This window comes from Aulonocara stuartgranti (assembly GCF_965226115.1).
Source record: "Aulonocara stuartgranti genome assembly, chromosome: 19".
In the NCBI taxonomy this organism is placed as follows: domain Eukaryota; kingdom Metazoa; phylum Chordata; class Actinopteri; order Cichliformes; family Cichlidae; genus Aulonocara; species Aulonocara stuartgranti.
The window spans coordinates 34,028,209-34,049,291 of record NC_138955.1 but is presented as its reverse complement, the minus strand read 5'-3'; the positions used below and the strand labels follow the sequence as shown (position 1 = coordinate 34,049,291).

Here is a 21,083-nt window from a genome sequence, read left to right as displayed (position 1 = left end):
TGCTCAGGCAGGACCAATTAAGTAAATTATGGGATTAGTTATCTCGCGACTTCTTGGACAGCCAATAGCGATCGTCCTTACGTAGGCGTTGACAAAACTGGGCGCGATTGGGAACTGCTTTCTACAAATCGTCAGAGGACAGGATGCCTTCGCTGACTCTTAGGGGAGTGACAGTGAATTTCCCCTTTTCTCCGTATGAATCTCAGAAGGCATACATGAACAAAGTAATCGAATGTCTTCAGGAGGTAAGAATCGACTGTCATGTGTATGTCTGTTGATGGAAATGGGGGCAATACCGAGTAGTCATGGCTGCTGGGCTTTGGAGTTGACACATTTCTTGCAAGTATCAGCTCGTCTCACAGCTGCTATCCAGGCTAGATGACTTCTTTTGGTAACATCTGATACACGAGCTCCCTCATGATGCTTCCAGGTGGGGAAATAATAAAAAATAGAGCCGATTTTCCAGCTTATTCCCTTCCCGATCGTGCGATTTAACAACCAACAACACATTAAGTGCGAGCCATTGCTGATGCTTTCGCTCCTTCAGCCCTTTGTTTGGCCTGCTAAAATGGCACTTCGGCAGTCACACCCCCTCCCGTGACATCACGCTCCAAAGCCCCATGAAGCCACCATGCTTACCATTTGCCGAAAGACAAGCCGTCTGACGTCTGCTTGTCCAAAATGTAGCTTCACATAATATAATGATAATAATGGGGAAAAAAACATATGACAAAAGAGGCTTCATGTCATTGACCTGTCCTTAGAATTTCTTTACAGTTTCTATGTAATACAATAAATAGCACTCTGCTGACTTGTCTTGGGTTTACCCTGGCTCTTGACAGCTGACAAACAGCTCAAATACCCCCGATGTTTAATCAAGAACTGATTTAAAAATCTGCCTTTTCATGTGTATGAATGATTACAATGTTTTTCAATCATAAAATATTTGCTCTGGCAGTGAAAGCTTACTGAACCTGAACCATCCTTATGTTAGGCTCCCGAGACAGTTTTGCACTAAACATGTGGTTGTGTACTCTCTCTGATAGTTTTTTTCTACTTCTCACCACACTACACATCTGGCCAAAGGTCTGATCAGTTTATGCAATTGCAAGGTGTATATCCACATATCAGCCACAAGTCACAAGAATTTCTACTTCTACAGCGCTGGTCAGAGTTTGATCAAACTTGTACACAATTGTCACCTAATGGATCTTGACACACGCTGTGCTGTTTTATTTATTTATTTATTTTTCACCTTACCTTTTAACTGATCTGTGCAGATATCTGCCCTTTTATGAACCTGATCTGCTAGATATTTCTTTCTGCTAAAAGGGAGATCTTTCTCCACAATGCCAAATCTTTGCTCATAAAAGCGTAGTCTAATACCTGGAAGTCTCTAATATTTTAATGTTGTTACCATCACAATTTGTGTTTTTGGGTTTTCTCCGTTTGTTTTTTATTTTATTTTATTTGATGTATATCTTTACCTGTCTGGTTATTTCAGAAAGTCAATGGGGTTCTGGAGAGCCCAACAGGCACAGGTAAGACTTTGTGCCTGCTGTGTGCCACCCTGGCCTGGAGGGAGAACTTCAAGGACACCATGTCTACCTGTATGATGGCAGAGAGGCTGGGCCAGGAGATGTTTCCAAACACACCTATGTCTTCCTGGGGGACAGCTGACGGTGACAAACCATGTATGTTTGTATCATCTGCAAATCAAGAGTCATTTGTAATTTTACTTGTCAAAGAAGAATAACAGATACATATACAAAAACGCAAAGGATATAAGCTACGAAGACATGCTGTGTGCTTACATCGCTATGCAATAGAAAATGAGCTAGCACTGATTTCTTTATATTTTGATAAATGGTAAATTGACTGCTTCTTCTATAGTGCTTTTCTACTCGTTTTGAGCACTCAAACCACTTTATATTTTGTTAGGAAAATAGGATTTAACGATTCACTCAAACATGTAATGTTTCCAAACATACATGGAAATATTCTACATATTTCAAGACAGCATTTGTACTACTCTAACAAGGTTGTAAGTCAATATTTGGTAGGATGTCCTTCTTCCATTCCCTGTCAAGATGGGTTGTCATCCCCATGTTTCAGCTATGCATTCAAATCGTACAAAGAATGGTTGAGATGTAGGAGGCTGCTCAGCTTGGTGTTCAGGGGCTCCATGAGGTGGTAGCACAGCTAATAGCTGTGGCAGGTGCTCAGTCTCTCGCTTTGGGAAAACAGCTGTTGTAGAAATGTCAATCTGGACAGAAGGCTGATATAGAAGTTTAGAATATACATCATGTTGCAACTTTTGCATATTTATTGCTCAGCTGTTTAATCTGTTCAAACTGTATTGTCTGTGTTCTTTTGGATCATTGCATAAATTCTCAAATTTCTTCAAAGACAGATTTGCGCATATACACTGTTAGTAAATGAGGCCCAATATCCCAGAAGTTTGACTTGATGGTATACTATGTTAAAAAGTGTTCAGTTAATTTTTTTCAGCAACGTATAAAGCCCTAATTGTCTTTTCTTATTGTTGTCAAGCCTACTACACTGATGTCCCCAAGATCATATATGCAACGAGGACACATTCTCAGCTTACACAGGTTATTAATGAGTTAAAGAACACTTCATACAGGTAAGCATTTCTAACTTTTTGATCATGCATGATTGTCTGAATGACAGCTATTCACAATATAAAACAACATTTCTAATAGGTTTTGTGATCATGGTGTAATGAGGACACCAAACCCCTACTGTTAGTATATACTAGGGAGATACAAATTTTAATTACCAGGTTTACAGTATACATTTTAGTATAGCTGAATTTGATCCTGGAATGGTACAATAGCTACCGTTTTTATTTTGTTTTGTTGTGTAATGAGTTCAGTTTCACAAAAAAACACTCAGGCCTGATAACTGAAACCTAATAACAGAATGTATCTGACAAAGTTTAACAGGCTAAAAGATCTCAAAAAGCAACACACAAGTCCCAATTAACCAAATACTACTGGTGCTTTAAAGGGTTATTACATAAGCTATAATCATTTTGAAGTCTTACTGAGTGCAGCACCTTTTGTCTGTTCTGGTTTTTTTGGCTATTTGTGGTAAACCAGTTCTCCCATGTCTCTTTCGATTCAGCCCAAAGGTGTGTGTGATGGGCTCAAGAGAGCAGTTGTGTATTAACCAGGACGTCATGTGTCAGAAGAGCAACCACGTCAAAGTAAGTTATAAAGGCAATATTAGAGATATAAATATAATGGGATGTTTTAACTGCTATGTCTAATGAATTGTTTTAAACACAAAACAGTGAATTTCTTCAAGCTCACTGCTGAAAAAAAGGAGGAAAATCTACTTAAAGTTTGACTACATTCACAAAGAACAAAAATCAGTTGTGCCAACTGTATTCTATTGGACTTCCACTCGAAACAGTAACTTCATCCTTGTTCTGGTCAGCCGCCAACAGTAGCATTATAAAATCAGTTCTCCACCTGCTGCAGGTTCTGGTTGGTGTGGTGCCTTCAGTGTGCATTAGATCTCAGGAACACAAGCACTACTATCGCCCGCTCTAGTTCAAGACGGTGGAGCTTTATTATATCTGAGAGCAAGATGAATTCCTCATTTTTGTGGAAGCAGCTCAATGAAACCAACGGCCACCACACCAGCCCCTTTACATGAATTCCAAATCCTGCTCCTCACATACAAGGTCTTAAATAATCAGGCCCCATCTTATCTTAATGACCTTGTAGTACCATATCACCCTATTAGAGCACTTCGCTCTCGCTCTGCAGGCCTACTTGTTGTTCCTACAGTATTTAAAAGTAGAATGGGAGGCAGAGCCTTCAGTTTTCAGGCCCCTCTTCTGTGGAACCAGCTTCCAGTTTGGATTCAGGAGACGGAGACTATGATCATGCTTAAAACCTTCCTCTTTTCTAAAGCGTATAGTGAGGGCTGGATCAAGTGACCCTGAATCCTCCCTTAGTTATGCTGCAATAGGTGTCTACTGCTTCTACATTTTAAATATTTACAACATTACATCATGACAATTTTCTAATTTTGGTGGGCTCAGGCCATTTGCTAGTAGTTGTCTTTCTACTGCGTGCCAATAGTGCCTCTACCAACTTGTTATACTTGTTCAGTGTCAAACAGGGAAACCTATCCAGGGTAAATTTTCTCAGAGTTTAAAGTAGGCTACTCCTCCACATTCAAACGAGCCAGTTGAGGTGGTTTGGGCATCTTACAAGACCTCACCAGCATGTCAAAAAATAGTTATTACATCTGCAACAAGAGTGTCTCAACCGTGTTTTTCACGTAACAGTCACATGAAGATTCACCTTCCAAGGCCTCCCCCCGCAGGCCCTCTCAGTCCCAAAGGTCAGAGACGGGTCTCCTCTTCTCCAGTGATTTATGGTGCCTGGGTGTGCCAGTCTACATATAACTTGCAATACCTAACTGTGTGTGGAATAAAGCATAAAAGACATATGTGACGCTATCCTTTCTAATGTCTGTATGTGTACTATTAAAAATGAGCCAATGAGCTAGCTGGTGGAAAAAAAATGATAAGTAACGGGTTATGGGTAGATAGTTAGTGATTTTTGTCTTATTGTGGAATCAATTTTTTTGTTTTTCAGGTTCATATGTGCAGAGGAAAAGTTTCCACCAGGTCATGTGTCTACTACAAAAAACTTGAAGGTAATGGTCTAACAGAGTGACTATATCCGTGTAGCATAATAGTCTAGAAAAGCATGTAATTTACCTTTTTTGTTTGTGTTGTACAGACTACATATATCATTCAAATATTATATTATTCAACACTAATAACTTTCTATGTATCGCACAACCTTGGCCTCACGTACTACTGTGAGGAAGTTTGAAGTCCAGGAATGTCCAAAATGTGGATATTAATGAAATGTCTACTGCCTGCTTTTAGTGGCTGTAAAAATTTGAATGAAAATTGTTATGTTGAGAATGTGGTCCATGCATTTGTTACTTCGAGGATAGCAAATTATAATAACTTGTTATGACGCCGTTCTATAACTTATATAAAAATCCCCCATTTGATAGAAAACAGGAAACTTGACACGTGTCATTTTTATACATCTCTCTGTAAATTTTTATCTGCACATATGAATTTGGTTTCTTGTGTATAAAGGACTACTTGTGTTTATATCTGTCTTGCTATAAGAGCTGTGTAACCATCCCAAATTTCTAATTTCTGGGAATATAAAGGTTTAATCTATTCTATTCTATTCCATCAGTGATTTATAGCAATTTATCTTATAAATACTCAATCTTAAGCTTGATCTTCTTTTTTTCTTCTAGAAAAGAGCACTGATAGAGACTTTGTTAGTTCTATCCTTGATGTGGAGGATTTGGTCCAATTTGGCAACAAGCAGAGGTGTGTAATTGATGTGTTCTTTTTTTTTGTAAATTTCTGTTTCACTAATAAGTCTCTGTTCTGCACTTTCTTACTTTGGTAAGAAATAATCAGCATTGGCAGGTGGGTATGTCTCTGTGTGACACCAAAGTATTGTCTTAATAGTAGCTAATGAATCAAATAGTATTTTATTAATCAGTCACTTGATTAGTAGTATCCTCTTTACTTCAGTATAAGATGCTATTTAGCGCTGTCCAGCAAAACCCTTTAAAACTGTAGCCAGTGTGAAACCCCTGTAGGTAATCTATAGATGGGTCACAACTTAAAGTTAAGCTGAACTCTTGATTGGAACAGTGAGGTGACCCAATAAATATGTTACAAAATAGAGGCATTTCATTATAGTGGGTGGAGTGGGTTAAGTGACTTGCAAAATGAATGGGGCTTAACAGATATTTGGTGTTAACCGTTTAGGAATTGCAGCCATTTTTAATGCATCGTCCTCTATTTTTAGCAGTTTAAAAGTAGTTGGATAACTGACTGATAGACAGTTTCATGGCCAGGTAAGGACTGGTCTTTCATCATTTCATGACAAATTAAGCAGAAAAAAGATCTAGAGTTGATCAAAGTGTTGAATTTGTATTTTGTATCAGTTCACTAAAACTTTCAATACAAGGACCAAAGTCATATCAATACAATTGAAGGAGAAACATCATAATGCTGAAAAAACCCAAAGAAATCCATCAGAGGTCGAAAACAAAAATAAATAAGAGTGGTCAAATCAACAATCTAAAAGTACCTGGGTGTACCATAGCCGAAATAATAAAATGGCCACTGACACCTTATATAGGCTACTGATATCAGGACATACGGTGTCCTCACAGTTTATAGAGATCTTCACCCAAACTCCAGCACCCCAACCAATAGAAAGAGGCAAGGTGATTAGTGAGTTCAGGATGAAACCCTCAGCATCCATGAAGACACTAGCAAGATGGGCCACCCGAGATGAGCTGCTTGGGTGACTCAAATACATGATAAGGAATTGTCATGCACAATCCCTCTAGCACACGCACCATTGACATGGCAACTAGCAAAGGCTGGCTTAAAGGACAGCACAGAGGCTCTGATTGTGGCACCACAACAATAGGCCCTAAGCACCACTTCAATAAAGCCAGGAGTCAACCATAGCGCACAGGACCGAAACTGCAGCGTGTGCAATGGCTCCCCGGAGACTATCCAACACACAGTAGCAGGATGTAAGATGTTATATAGGCCTGGCTACACTTAGACCCAGCTATCAGGATGGGTCTGTTTTTGTTTGAAGTTCATGTATTTGATTTCGGATTTGCACATTTTTCCACAGAGTCTGTCCTTACTACCTCTCTCGTTCACTGAAACAAGAAGCAGATGTCATTTTTATGCCATACAACTACCTGCTAGATCCAAAGGTGAGCTCAGTCATCCATCCTCATTACATCTCAGGATGATATATGTGACCATAATTCAGCATTGAAAGAGACTTTAGTGTTATGATTGGCACTGTCATTTCCAATTTCCATGAATCCTAATATTCAACTGCCACTCTCTCGCTCTCTCCGTCTTTCCATTCCCCAGAGCCGTAAGGCACTCAGTATCGACCTGAATGGAGCTGTGGTTATCTTTGACGAGGCTCACAATGTGGTATGGTTATATCTTTCCTTTGTTAAATGTATTCACTAAGTAAACTAAATTAAAGCTTCGAAGACCAGAAGTGACCCACTACTAAGGCTTTCAAATTCATTTTAACTTGTATGCCACATAGAGCCTAAATAAAGACCGCTGGGCTGCTCAAACCCTAAGCACATATTAAAACAAATGCTTCCAGATTTTCCTTTTGTTTTAGTGTAGAGAAATACAAGTACATGCACAAATTCACATTAATGAACTATCCTTTTGCAAGCCAGATATTGAACAGCATAGCTTCACAAAAAAATGCATTTTTTAATAAATCCCATGTCATTACTGTGCATTACAAGTGATTGATTACAGTAGATCTACAATTTCACAAAATGCTCAGTGTACAGTATTTAAACATGAACAAATATTTTCTTTTATTAATTAAAGAACCTAAAAAACATAAATTCAAACTCCTGTATGAAATGTACTCTTGGGCATACTAAAGTACTAATGTCATCATCATGCCATAATAGTTGAAGTGAAATGTATTAAAATTTCCAGTTACTTAAGCTTTACAAACAATTTGTAATAAATAAAACACAATGTGGTGCGATCACTATTATTTATAGGCTGATACATATTCCATTTTCAAACATGAAGAGAACGTTTGCAGACCTTTCAATTTGGGGTAGCAATGTTTATATTATATTAGATTAGATAAAACTTTATTAATCCCTCCGGGAAATTTTACTTCTTTTATTTGCAGGAAAAGACATGTGAAGAATCAACATCATTTGATCTCACTCCCTACGATGTAGCCTCAGCCATTAATGCTGTGGACAGGCTGCTTGTGGAGCAGTCTAAAGAAATCAGCCACAGAGACTCTGTGAATGTAGACTTTCATGGAGAAACCTCCGCTTCTGGTAAGAAAACCTACTTGTCTCAATTTCTCAGGTTATATACATGTTTCTAAAAGAGTTTTCCATGGAATATAGTATAGTTATGTATAAATTTCATGGCATTTTGGGCTACTTGTATACTTGTATAAGTTTGGATTTACTTCTACCTTTTAAGTCTTCACTAACTTTATTAGCCTTAGTTTAGCCTTGGCCTTATTAAATTATTAATAGTAATAATTTTTTGTTGTTTTGTAAAGCAAGTAAAGGATTGTCAGCTGCACGTCTTTTAATATTTTCTTTTTTTGTTTTAGGTTTCAAATTAGGTTTGTCCACCATTGCAAAAATCAAACGTAAGTATTTATTAAAGTATTGCGGAGTCAGTCGTCCTGTTGGTTTGTGACAAGAGTTAATTTTCAAAACTTATTTTCTGCTTTAACAGAGATACTACTGGATCTGGAAGCTGCCATTGATGCCTATGATCCAAGTGATCAAGGCATTACCAAACCTGGAATGTAGGTGACAGCATGGTAGAACAAATAAAGTGTGGTCATAGAATGTCTCTGTAGTTAGTACCTTAACCGTAGTGCGGGTTCTCACTTAAAGCTGCTGAGAGAATGATTCTGAATCTTAACTGTTATAATAAACCTAATAAGCACTGCATGTCTCTATGTTGTGTCTTAGCTTCATCTATGAGGTGTTCGAAAAAGCTAATCTGACCTTCAGCAGCAAGACAGCAGTCTATGAAGCTCTGGAGCACATCATTGGATACCTGGCACAACGTAAGGCATCATATTTTGGCTTAGACACATTATCACATCATTTATCATTTGTAACATTGGCTAGTTTTATTATACCGATCAGTGCAACTAATTAACAAATGACCTGTTTGATGCATGTTTCTCCTCAGAGCCAGGAATATTTCTCAATACTAGTGGACTCCAGAAGCTTTCTGATATCATACAGGTACACTTTGTATGGCTATTAAAGAATTTGGTCAATATTAAACTTTTTTTGGGGGGGGGGATTTTTGTCTTTTTGAGTGAAAATTAATATGCATTGGTCCCATATTATTTGTGTGGCCTAACAGATTTGATTGAGGACAGTCAATAAAATTATAGAATTCATTACTCTTCGTTGTATAAAGAGTAGTTATTTAATCACCTTGTGGCATGTTTGAAGGTTCCCCTTTGTTTTGTTATTTTAGCTGGTATTTTGTGGTGAACCGTCAGAAAAGGAGAAACTACACCAGATGGAAACCAACACGGCTCATTTCAAGGTGTGTTCATTAAGTCAATGGAATTTTTTTTTTTTTTTTTTTTTTGGGGGGGGGGGGGGGATACAATTCGTGTTCATATTGGAACCAGCTAAAAGTAGCATATCTTTGCCACAACTATCACCATTGTTCCGGTATATTAAATTTAAAAAGAAATCTTGGAAATTAAATAACTAATTATGAGCTTCTGTCATTTGTTCGGCTCAGGTTCATATCCATCGGGACACCAGCATTCACTCAAAAAAACATAGTGTTGATATGTGGGCTTCAGGTTCATCAAAAAAGCAAGGTAACGGTGCACAACCTGATGCATTGTTGTGTTACATGGATCCACATTGACAGAATGAATTTTATTAATACCATTTATATATTTCCGCTAGAGTGTGAACCCTGTTAAAAGTTATAGTTTCAATCGTTATTAGTGTATGAAAGATTCGTACTACAGGTAAATGTGATGTGTTTCTCTGGAAATTGCAGGAAATATTCTGAGTTACTGGTGCTTCTCTCCGGCCTTCAGTATGCAAGATCTGGTGAATCAAGGCATTCGCTGCATCATTCTGACAAGTGGTACCCTATCGCCCCTGTCTTCTTTCACATCTGAGATGAGAATGTAAGTTAGCTGTCACTCTGACTGCCCTGCTGCACAATTACATTTTTCCCACACCAGCTTGAGTAGCAACTACTTTAAAATAAAAAAAAATAAAAAAAAACAATCACCTTTATACCTGTTTAGTCTGAACATTGAACAGAAGAATTAAACCCTTTCTACAGTGAACTGCTGTTTGATGTAGAAACTGTTCACTATCTCATAATTTAAATCTTCTGTTCATTATTTGATTTTTCTAGCAATTGAACGATGCTCAACATAAAAGTTAATGATTCATTTTATAGCCAGGAGAACTTGTTTGACATGGTCTATGAATAAATCAGAATGATTCTGACAATACACAGATCTATGTAATCCTCTAACAATTTGTTAGCATCCAAAGGCATTGTCATCTCTGCTATATACAGTGTAGTATATAGCGAGACAAGACGATGAGGCTCCAATTCCATGCAGTGCAAATGACTAACAATAAATATAAGAAGAGTAAGAAACAAATACACACTTTATGACTAAAGTAAAAGGATCAATAACAATTTAAATTTACAAGTTACAGTTGAAAGAGTTAAATTGACCTTGATGGTCAAAGGAGCTTGCAAAGGAAAGCGTCTGGACTTCTTTAAGTTGCTTGAAGACGTTTCACCTCTCATCCGAGAAGCTTCTTCAGTTCTAAGGTCAAATGGTGGAGAGTCCCAGATATAAACCTAGTGGGAGTTTCCCCCCACAGAGGGACAAAAGGACCCCCTGATGATCCTCTAGTCGCCTGAGCCAAGGTGGGAAACTGGGTGTGGGTCCCAATCAGCCAGAGTTTCGGGTGTGTTCATTGTGAAACCTGGCCCCACCTTATCATGCGAATTCCTGAGGTCAGATGGCCCAGGATGTGAGTGGGCGTTAAGGCGTCTGGGAAGGATCTCAAAACTGGATTATAGATGGCAGAGAGTTGGTGTCGTAAACCCCGCCTCTGTTCAAAGATGGTCGCTCACAGTGGACATAGATGGCTTCTTTCACTCCTCTTTCAAACCATCTGTCCTCTCTGTCCAAAATGTGAACATTGGCATCCTCGAAAGAGAATGCCAATTGACCTTGATGTTATTTAAAGTGACGAGTGTAGCAGCTTGTAAATATGGGCAGGATTCTTGAGAGTGGAGTTAGTCAGTATGACACATGCCGATGAATTTGCGGCATTTTATCTTTACATTTTCAAAAAATTCTGTCTAATACATCTAACATATATGGTTTTCTGTAAGTGTAATGCTTTTTGAAAATGTTGTAACCTCCAATTTTTCTGTCCTTCACTGAATAGAAATTCATCATGAAGTATCATATGAAGTAGCATTACTACTAAACTTTTGTTTGCTGCATGGACAGCGGGGTAAACCTAAAACTTGATCACAGTGAGTTTCTGCTCCTCCTCTTACAGAGAATTCCCAGTATGTCTGGAGAACAGCCATGTGATTGAGCGCGACCAGATCTTTGTGGGCGTCATTGCACAAGGCCCAGATGGAGTGCCCTTAAGTTCAGCGTTTGATCGAAGGTCAGTATTCTTTTTTTAGCATATGATTACTTTCTAACAGGTCACTTTGGAAATTTGCAGTTGTTTGAAATGAAATATGTTTTGCCATATGCCTAAATACAAATTAAGGTGCATGGCAAAACTTATAATTTGCTCATTTATTTGCTAGTTTTTCTGACTTCTGGAGTCAATTATCGTTGTGTAACGATATTTTTTTCTCATGTTTTGATTTATTATAAAGTCAAGTTAAATCCTTTTATGTGTATGTAAGACTTTAGTTAATTTTTATATAATACTAATTCAAGAAAACAGTCTTTTCTATGCACTTTGTATTGCAAGATAAGTATTAGAAAGAACACCCCACCAATCATACTGTTTTATATTCTGCACTCCAGATGGATTGAGTGCGTTAAAATATTTTTCATGTTAATTGTGAGGACTGCCTTAACGCGTTTAAGCCTGTTAACGCCAGATTAACGTGTGAACGCTGACAGAACTAATATATACCTACATTGGTTCTGACTGTGAAGTTTTTACTTGATTGCTAAACTCAAACTTTAAATTTCTGTCACAGGTTTGTTCCTGAAAACATGGCATCTTTAGGCAACACTGTTGGTAAGATCACAATATACAGTATTGAAATTGTTTGGTTTTGCTGTTTCTAAGGAGATTTTTTTTTCTTACTGACATCAGCAACACTGTTAACTTAATGCTCTGATCTTCATGGTTATTTCATATTGCTTATTATCTTTTTCATTAAGTGATGACGTACCTGAACCCAGTTTCCGGGCCCAAACTACTCTGCATTTATTGAGGCTGTTGTGTTTTTAACACATTTTAAGGCTTTTATCTTGTTCTATTCAATCTGAACAAGCCCATTTTAAAAAAAAAAAGTTAGCGTCCATCCTTCGGCTGTATGTTGTAATGTTTTTTTTTTTAGAAATCTCTCGATCAGAACATGGCGTACTATGTTTAGGTGGAAACTAGCAAGCTAACTCTCTGCTAACTTTTAACTCTGTTAAATTTCATAAATTCTATTTTCACAGATGCCTGGATTTTAAACTTAATTGTTACCTTGGTTTTGATTGTGATACAGTTTTGTAACCTGTGTTCTTTTCTCAGCCAACCTGAGTCGTCTGGTTCCTCATGGACTCTTAGTATTTTTCCCTTCCTTTCCTTCAATGGAAAAAACATTGGAATTCTGGAGGGTAAGTGTAATTCAGCAGAATCACCTGTGGAAAACCATAAGGGTTTGGGTTTTTTTTTTTTTTTTTTTTTAGCTTTTCTAGTCACTTTTATGTTTTGTGTTCTCTTTCTCCATGAATTATATTTTGTATTGTCTAGCAAATTAGAAATACATTTAATGGAAATTTAATATACAGACAACTCTGCTATTGTTTCCAGTGGATGATGGGCCATGCAGACGAGCTTTTGCAACAGTCGTATACGGATCGAATGGCCCGGAGCAATGGGCCAGACACCCTTCTCAAAGTCCACAAAACTTCTCAAAGTTTTGTGGACTTCTAACTATACCCTTACGTTCACGTGGTCTGTCCAGCATTCTCCCTGGTAACCCTGTCCCGGGTAGTAGGAACTGTTCCTTTGACGTTCTATTACCAGGGGCCTTTTAAATCGCTCTTTGTGTGGCCCCTCAACCAGGACCAGTTTGCCATGGGTGACCCTACCACGGGGCAAATAGCCCCCTCACAATTTAGCCTCTGGGATACCTGGGACATACAAACCCCTCCACAACGATAAGCTGGTGGGGCGGGGAGCCATCAGGGTGCGTAAGGGTACAGTGTGCATATTTTAAAAAATAGTAAAGATATCAAAATATAAATGTAATAATTAAAAGTAAAAAGCCTTTTAACCAGTATGAACTCATTTCTTTCTTTCTTTCTTTTTAAGTGAGGTACTCCACAGTCAATTTAATCATTTATAACAATCTAAGATGTTACTGTATAAAGTAATTTCCTGCGTGTGTATATGTGTTATCACCAGGCTACTGGACATGCAAACCGCATTGAGAAGTTAAAGCCCATGTTTGTTGAACCTACAGAGAAGGGCACCTTTAATGAAGTTAGTATTTATTTATATTTTAGGTGTCTTATCACTCGGCTGTGAACCCCTCTTTAAACATTTCACATCTGAAGAAATATCCTAAGCTTTTTATAGTTATAAAAATCTAAAGATTTGAAAGAAATTGAGCTTCTTTCTGTCTATTCCTAGGTCATTGATGGTTATTACACCAAAGTCAATGATCCCCGATCCAAAGGAGGAGCCTTCTTTGGTGTGTGTCGAGGGAAGGTGAGGAGGCTGTCCATGGACTCTGCAAAAGTCCTACAATGTTTTCTGTTGTCATGTTTCAGCTCCAACTTTTGCTGTATAGTGTGGGTATACAGTTGTGATCAGAAGTTTACATACAATCATCATGATCATGAATGTTCGTACAAATCATCCATCTGTACCATACTTGATAGTTGGTGCAGTGTTGTTAGGTGTTAAGCCCTCACTTTTACTCGTCCAAACACACCTTGTAATTGTGGACAACAACTCGATCATTGTTTTTCTCGGTCCAAAAAACTGTTCTCCAGAAATCATTTGGCTTATCTATGTGGACACCTGCAAATGTTGTAGTTGTTGATATCCTAGAGTCCCCCCCTTCAGAGCATGGTAAAGTAGTGAGTCATTTGAATATCTTGTATTTAATTGAAGTTGTTTGAACTAATGATCTTGGAATTGCAGTTCAGAATGGTTCCAAGAGACCTTCCCAATTTACATAAACTGAGTTCCTTGGACTTTCATGTTGTTCTGAATATTTGTCCTTTTTATGCTTGCAAAGAGAAACTTCCAGCTGTAATAAATCACAATCACTGATGAGTTTAATGGCCTTGACCTCATCAATTTGAAAGACAAAGACCTTATGAAAGATTTAAGTGGATGTCTGTTGATATTTGAGTTTATTATATGCCTTTGACCCTGTGCGATTAATATAAAATCTCAATTAATTTAAAGTAGTGCATCCAATAATGTTCAAGTCATAATAGATGAATGCTGTAAAACCATTTCAACCTGGAAAAAGAGCAGTTGAAAGAAATCATTAGAAGCCCAAAATAATCATGACATTCATACCCATGATGAGTGTTCATAAACTTCTGATCACAATTGTATATGATATTCAAAGGACATGTCATATCTTTGGTACCCTTGTCCTCTTGTGTCAACATCAGGCAATTTTTTTTCTTTTGTTTACAAGTGTATTACCATACAATGTTTTGGGAATGACTGTTCATTTTTGTGACATGAATATCTCTCTTTGTTAACCGTTTTATGCTGTTTTTCCATTTTGCAACCTACCTCTTTTTCTATGATGGCTGTGACTAATTGGATAAACATTTAAGAAAACGTAGATATGGAGTTAGGATTCTCTTTCATTTTAATGTAGGGTTACACAAAAACTTTCTCTCAAAGCTGCTATGTAATTATATCTTCTTGTCTTAGGCGAGCGAGGGTCTGGATTTTGCAGACATGTTTGGTCGGGGTGTCATCATTACTGGCCTTCCTTTCCCTCCAAAAAAAGACCCTCGCGTTGTCCTGAAAATGCAATTTTTGGATGAGATGAATCAAAAGAATTCTGTAGGGCAAAAGGTGAAAGAAAATCAACAAAATTAACTATTGAGGTACACTAAAGGATTGCTTGGTCGTATAACGGTAGTTGGATTTCTGTGTGTGTGTGTGTGTGTGTGTGTGTGTGTGTGTGTGTGTGTGTGTGTGTGTGTGTGTGTATGTGTGTGAACAGTACTTATCAGGGCAAGACTGGTACAGACAGCAGGCTTTCAGAGCTGTGAATCAGGCCATTGGTAGAGTGATTCGTCACAAGGAAGACTATGGAGCGATCTTCTTGTGTGATCAGAGGTCAGATATAGACCACGTTTACTTAATTAAGTAACATCATACAAGAGGGAACATTCTCCACTATACCAGACAGTGTCTCCGAAGCTTCACATTTAAAAAATTCTCAATTAAGTGCTTAGTTCACCTTATTAATTGAAAATGTAAAAAAGTATTCTTAAACTAAAATGAAAAGTTTCCCAACAGATTTAAAAATGCTGATACCCGGGCCATGCTTCCATCATGGGTGAGGTCTTATGTGCGCCTCTATGACACCTTTGGCAATGTCGTCCGTGATGTCTCTCAGTTCTTCAGGACTGCACAAAAAATGGTGGGTAGTCGCACCTGCACAGTTCATACAATGCTGCAAATTCTTTCATTATTCAGTTTTGTTAAGGAACCAGCTAATAGTACTGTTGGTAATCCGGATTTGTGGGTAGGTTTTTTAAGCTCTGAAAAGATAGGAAACTTGAGTTGTGATTTAAAACAAAAAAAATCCAGAGTAGTTAAAAATGTGAATATTTACCTTGAGTATTTTCATTAATGTCTATGGCACTATTTATCTCGCCAAAATATACTTTTAATGAACTTTGATTTCTAGTTTTTTCTGCCAGTTTTTTTATAATAAAGTTAGAGTTATGGGTTTTTGTAACACCATGCCAACCTTTGTTGTCGGATTCTTTTAATAATAAATATCGGCTAACATATCATATCATTGCATGTGCAGTAAAATGTGTAGACGCTTTTATGAAAGTTGTTTGCAGGTCAGTTGGTCAGCTTCTACTGACAGTGTGTGCATTAAACATTTAAGAGGCCTGTGGTTGGGAAGAAGGCTCCAGCACACAACCACGAGACTGAGTGTTCACGAGACACTCAGTCCTCCAGTTCCACTTCTCGCCGCTACTTGCAAACTTCTCACACCCAGAAGGCCAAGGTGTTGGACACATACCTTCCCAGCTTGAAGAGGAGGAGACTCAGTTAGTACAATGGATGTGGTTTGATGTTTTGCTATGTTTCGTTTTAGCATATTAAAGATCAAGGTGTGCTTTTGCTATACCAGATATATTTCACTAGAATGTCTTTACAATTCATTGAGTTTAAATGGAGAAAAACTACATTAGAAACAATGAGTTCAATAATAAATGGTATAAATTGAAGTGACTAAAAGCCAGTTAAACCGAAACCTACAGAAATGCAAATATTAGTTTTAAAATGTACAGCTGCCCCAATGTGAGTCCTTGATTATTTTTTTGTGATCAGATGAGAAGAATGGAGCCAATGACATGGCCAATTTCCTTAATCAGTATGAGGTGCTGCACAATAACAGGAGACCACTCAACTTGCTGGATGCTTTGGAGCAAGCCAGCAATACCATTGAAGAGGACATGCGAGAGCAAAAGGTAGATCATTTTCTGACATTGTCACAGTGTAAGAAGTACTAATTCACATCATGAGTAACAGACAAAGTGTGTGAGTAATTGTGTGTGTGTGTGTCTGTGTGTATGTGTGAGGGGGGATTACTATAGATTTTGAAGAGGATGAAAATTGGAAAGGCAGTTGGTACAAATGACATACCTGTGGAGGTATGGAGATGTATAGGAGGGAGAGCAGTGAAAATTTAACCAGATTGTTTAACATAGTCTTGGAAAGTGAGAGTATCGCTCAGAGAAGAAGGATATTGGTACAGTTATTTAGGATGTGCAGAACTATAGTAACTACAGCAGGATAAAGTAGATGAGATATACCAGCAGCTAAGGAAGATATATATTCTTGGTGCATATATACCAATGTGTTTCAGGTATGCTAAGGCACGAAAACTAGATTTGTTTTTTGCATTGAGTGTTAACAGAGAAGTATGCCAGTATGGTATAACGTTATAACCATTTTCCTAATATTGTGTTGGTTGTCCTTACTTTCCGAAACAGTCCAAAAGACCTCTGAAGGTCGTCTGGGTTATCTGGCACCAATATGTTTGCAGCCAGAGTTGTGTTCCTCAAAACATTTTTGAACGTATTTTACATTATCTTGCTTAGCCATCATGGAATACTATTTCCATGAAAGGGTGTGCATGATCTGCAACAATGTTTATGCAAAATTTACATCTCAAAGTAACATCCAAGTAATGATCATCTTCTACTGTGGCTCCATTGAAAGTGTGCTCACATGCTGCATCTGTTTATGGTTCTCTAGCTGCACCATGCCACACAAAAAGGCATTTGAGAGGGTCATTAATATGACCCAAAAAAATAATTCAATTCTAATTACCTATTATTGGCAGTGGACAGGGCTTAGCATGATCACCCTGACTGGTCTGAAGCTATGTAGCCCCATACTTATATGTGATCCACTCTGTATTCTGACAGATATCTATCAGAATCAACCAAGACTTTTTTAGCAGTTTTAGCCACAGTCGCTTTTTTTGATTAGTACACATAGGCCAGTTTTTACTCATTAGTGAGCCTTGGCCACCCATGACCCTGTCGCTGGTTCACACACTTTCTTTCTTGAACCACTTTTGATAGATACTGACCATTGCAAACTGGAAATTAATATAAACCAAGACAGGTACCATGATGAAGAGAGAATCAATCTTCTTCACTTCAGCTGTTAGGGTTCATAATGTTAAGCCTAATCTGGTATATAGAGAAGGTCAGAAGTATTCGCATTGTGTCTTTTTGGACCTCACATGGTAGCATGCCAAGAAAGGAAATATGGTACTGCAGAAATAAGTCAGAGTAAGAGCCAGATACATGAGTAGGTGTGCAGTAGGAATGACAGATGGGGATCTGATCTGGGCCACTTTTGTTTGCAGTACTAATGGTTGACAGATGAGGTCAGGCAGTAGTCTCCATGGACTGTGATGTTCTCAGACAACATTGTGAATTGTAGTGAGAGATGTAAGCACGTGGAAGACAGTCTTGAGAGCTGGAAGTATACTTAGTTTTTGATTGATTTCTGTACTTGTAAAATAGTGGTAAAAAAGTTTATGCTGCTCAGATTTTGTTTCTTCTAATGTCATTGAAGAAGCTGGGTGTCCCTGAGGATTTGTCTCAAGAACGTAAACCCAGCAGGGCTAAGACATTCCTGGCGGACATGAAGAAGTCCCTGAGTGAGGTCTGCTGTCACCGCATCATACGGGCGCTGCACACCTACAAAAAGACTGATGACCTGAATCACCTGCTGACTGAAACCGCATTTTTAGGCAAAGACACTAATACTCAGAATCTCCTACATGGTAAATCTTCTGCTGTCATAAATTAATAGCTGCAAAAATACCTCACTTGGTTAACACTGAGACTTTAAGAATGACAATATACTCACTGGAGGCATGAGAGTACGCTCTCTCACCTACATCTATGAAGTATACCTGCTTTGCACAGGTCTGAACTCGGAACACGTTTTCTAGATTTACGAGTAGTTCATATTACTCTCTAGGTAAAATGTGTCTAACCAATTCACTTATTTACAAATCCATTAAAGTCATTATCTTTTTTTCAACTCTTTCAAATTGAATGAAATATTTTAAATTATTATTTTTTTAATATTAATTTGTTTATTTAAAATCTCACGCCAGCAAAATAGTTGAAATATGTGCAGAATGCATTGACTTATTGAAACAAGCAGGGATTTTGATTTTCAACTTGGTCATGCACAGTACAAAATTGTAAAAGTTGTGTTTTGTCCAAATGGTAAAGATGAAATGAGCTTTAATTCAAGATGGAGAGAGAACTCTTTATTGTAATTGCACATTCATACCTATCACAATAGTAAAACAAAATAGAAAAATTTCCCACGTCGGCACTACAAACCAGGATAATTGTTAACATGGATTGTTTTTAATAACTGGGTAAAAATCTCTTGCAGTCAGTGATTTCCTAAATTGTCCCATCAACATCACCATATTTAATTTCAGCCTTCATACATGTTGACCATGGCTTGCCCACCTCAACTTGGATGAACTGGCATGTTTGGATACAGTGCAGATCATAGTTGGTCAATATGAATTTCCACTCTTTTCTTAAATTGATTTCTCTACCATAATATGTATACGTAATGAAACTATGTACTGTGGATAGGATCATTGCGTTCTTTGTAGTTTGCCCAGTTTTTCACAATAGCTTAGGAACCCCTCAACCAATGTTACTTTTAAAAAACTGAATATACCTGTATTCATTATCAGACATTTACACAATACTAATAACAATGTCAAAGTCATAATTTCGCACCAATATAACAGTGTGTTAGTGGAATATTGCTAAAACAGTTTGTAGTTGATTGCTATTGCTGCCTTGTGTCACAGGCCTCTACCACTTTGTTCGCCCACACCACAAAAAGAGGTTTGATGAAAATTGCCAGAAGATGGCAAGGCAGGGCTGTGGATACAAACCTGATCACACTCTGTCCAAGGATAGGAAGAATACAGTAATGCTGCAGAACGGTAAGAAACATTATCTGATATTTACTTAGTGCTCTTGTGCGAACAGATCAAGTTAAATTTTAGTTAAATGCCTGCTGTGGATGTCATATTATAGTTTGTGGTGTATCTACTCACAGACAAGTCCAAGTAGTTTGGAGATGACATTTGGGTGGAAGATGTCAGACTGGCGTATCACCTCTTCCAGGATGTCTCCTATTCCAGCAGAGAAGATGACTTGTCATTTGAGGACAACTTTACAAAAATGTTTTCAACGTTCAATAAAATAAACCAGCCATTCAGTGACTCCCGTACCTCAGCTTGGCTTCAGAGTTGTGTTCTTATGAACGTATGTATGTATATGTGGACAGTGATTGTGGAGAAGTGTTCTGGCAAATTGGAAAGACAATTAAAATTACAAAAAGCCAAACAGACAAAAGCTGTCTTGGAATCAACATTCAAAACATGATCACTACTGTATAAAAAAAAAGGTCCATAAATTACAAATGAATATGTTGCTTAACTGTAAACTGTAATCTCAGGTAACAAGGCAATTCAAGTGGCTTTTATTTTAATTTCAACCATGTATAGTGTTACAGTACAGAGTGAAGTGAGACAGCGTTCCTCTGAGACCCTGGTGCTACATACGACATATAACGGACAAACACAGGACTACTAACATCAGTCATAGTAAATGTTCTGTAAGAAAGATTGCCAACTCTAACTACATAAACCTGTAGTGGACATTTCAGTTAAGTAATTATATAATCTACACATTAAGGCCACTATTCAGCATCAACATGGACTGTCAACTTACAACATGAAGCATGTAGAGGTGAGCACTATTGCTGTTTTTCTAGCAATTTATATAGATCCAGCCAAGTGCTGCCTTTTGGTGGTTGCATTGTGCATAAGCAGCATGACCCTATAGAAAACAAGACGAAAGGAAAGCTTTGTACAATGTCATCACTCTGAGATGGACATCAAAAGTTTCCACGAGGACTCTGTGCCTCCCTGGACTACTTCAAGCACAAAAACAAGAAGGGCTGGAGATGTGTCAAACCTCAACATATTAACCAAAGGAAGAGCAGGGAAAGAAGAACTAAGTAAAATCACAGGGGGACCCTGAGAGCTTCAAAAGACCAATCCCTGGCGCTCTGATCAAGATTCCTGTGGATGCAACTCATCAGGGAATGGCAACGAGGAAGAGGAGAGGGGAGGCCTGTGGGAGTAGCATAGTGAGAACAACCACACATCTGCCAACTGAGTCAGCACTGCAGGATTGATCAGAATGACACAGAATGGCCCTGTCACAAGCCTATTTAGATATGCTTGAAAACAGACTTTGGGGGGACATGTGATACCACTGACTACTCCCCAGCTTTTTCCAACTTGGATGTTGTATGTGGAGTTTGTTGCTTTTTTCTCCTCTATCTCTCTCCACGTTTAT

At 38.0% G+C, this 21,083-nt stretch overlaps 1 protein-coding gene across 2 annotated transcripts; it reads left to right on the top strand.

The window, feature by feature from the left end:
• Positions 1-54: 54 nt before the first annotated feature.
• LOC309695875 (regulator of telomere elongation helicase 1-like) lies at positions 55-19,935 on the top strand. Of its 2 annotated transcripts, none has more exons than XM_082516845.1 (29): positions 55-245; positions 1,505-1,694; positions 2,554-2,647; positions 3,151-3,232; positions 4,641-4,701; positions 5,332-5,407; positions 6,747-6,831; positions 6,998-7,063; positions 7,806-7,962; positions 8,250-8,288; positions 8,378-8,450; positions 8,620-8,717; positions 8,846-8,901; positions 9,143-9,214; positions 9,419-9,500; positions 9,689-9,821; positions 11,236-11,349; positions 11,903-11,943; positions 12,451-12,536; positions 13,330-13,407; positions 13,558-13,635; positions 14,830-14,976; positions 15,128-15,243; positions 15,427-15,550; positions 16,031-16,196; positions 16,480-16,619; positions 18,244-18,421; positions 19,520-19,657; positions 19,774-19,935. In XM_082516845.1, the coding sequence occupies exons 1-29, from the start codon at positions 144-146 to the stop codon at positions 19,785-19,787; spliced, it is 2,886 nt and encodes a 961-aa protein (XP_082372971.1). In that variant the 5' UTR covers positions 55-143; the 3' UTR covers positions 19,788-19,935. The 2 variants fall into 2 exon arrangements, with proteins under 2 accessions (XP_082372971.1, XP_082372970.1); XM_082516844.1 differs by having other exon boundaries at positions 56-245; positions 18,244-18,454.
• Positions 19,936-21,083: the final 1,148 nt, after the last annotated feature.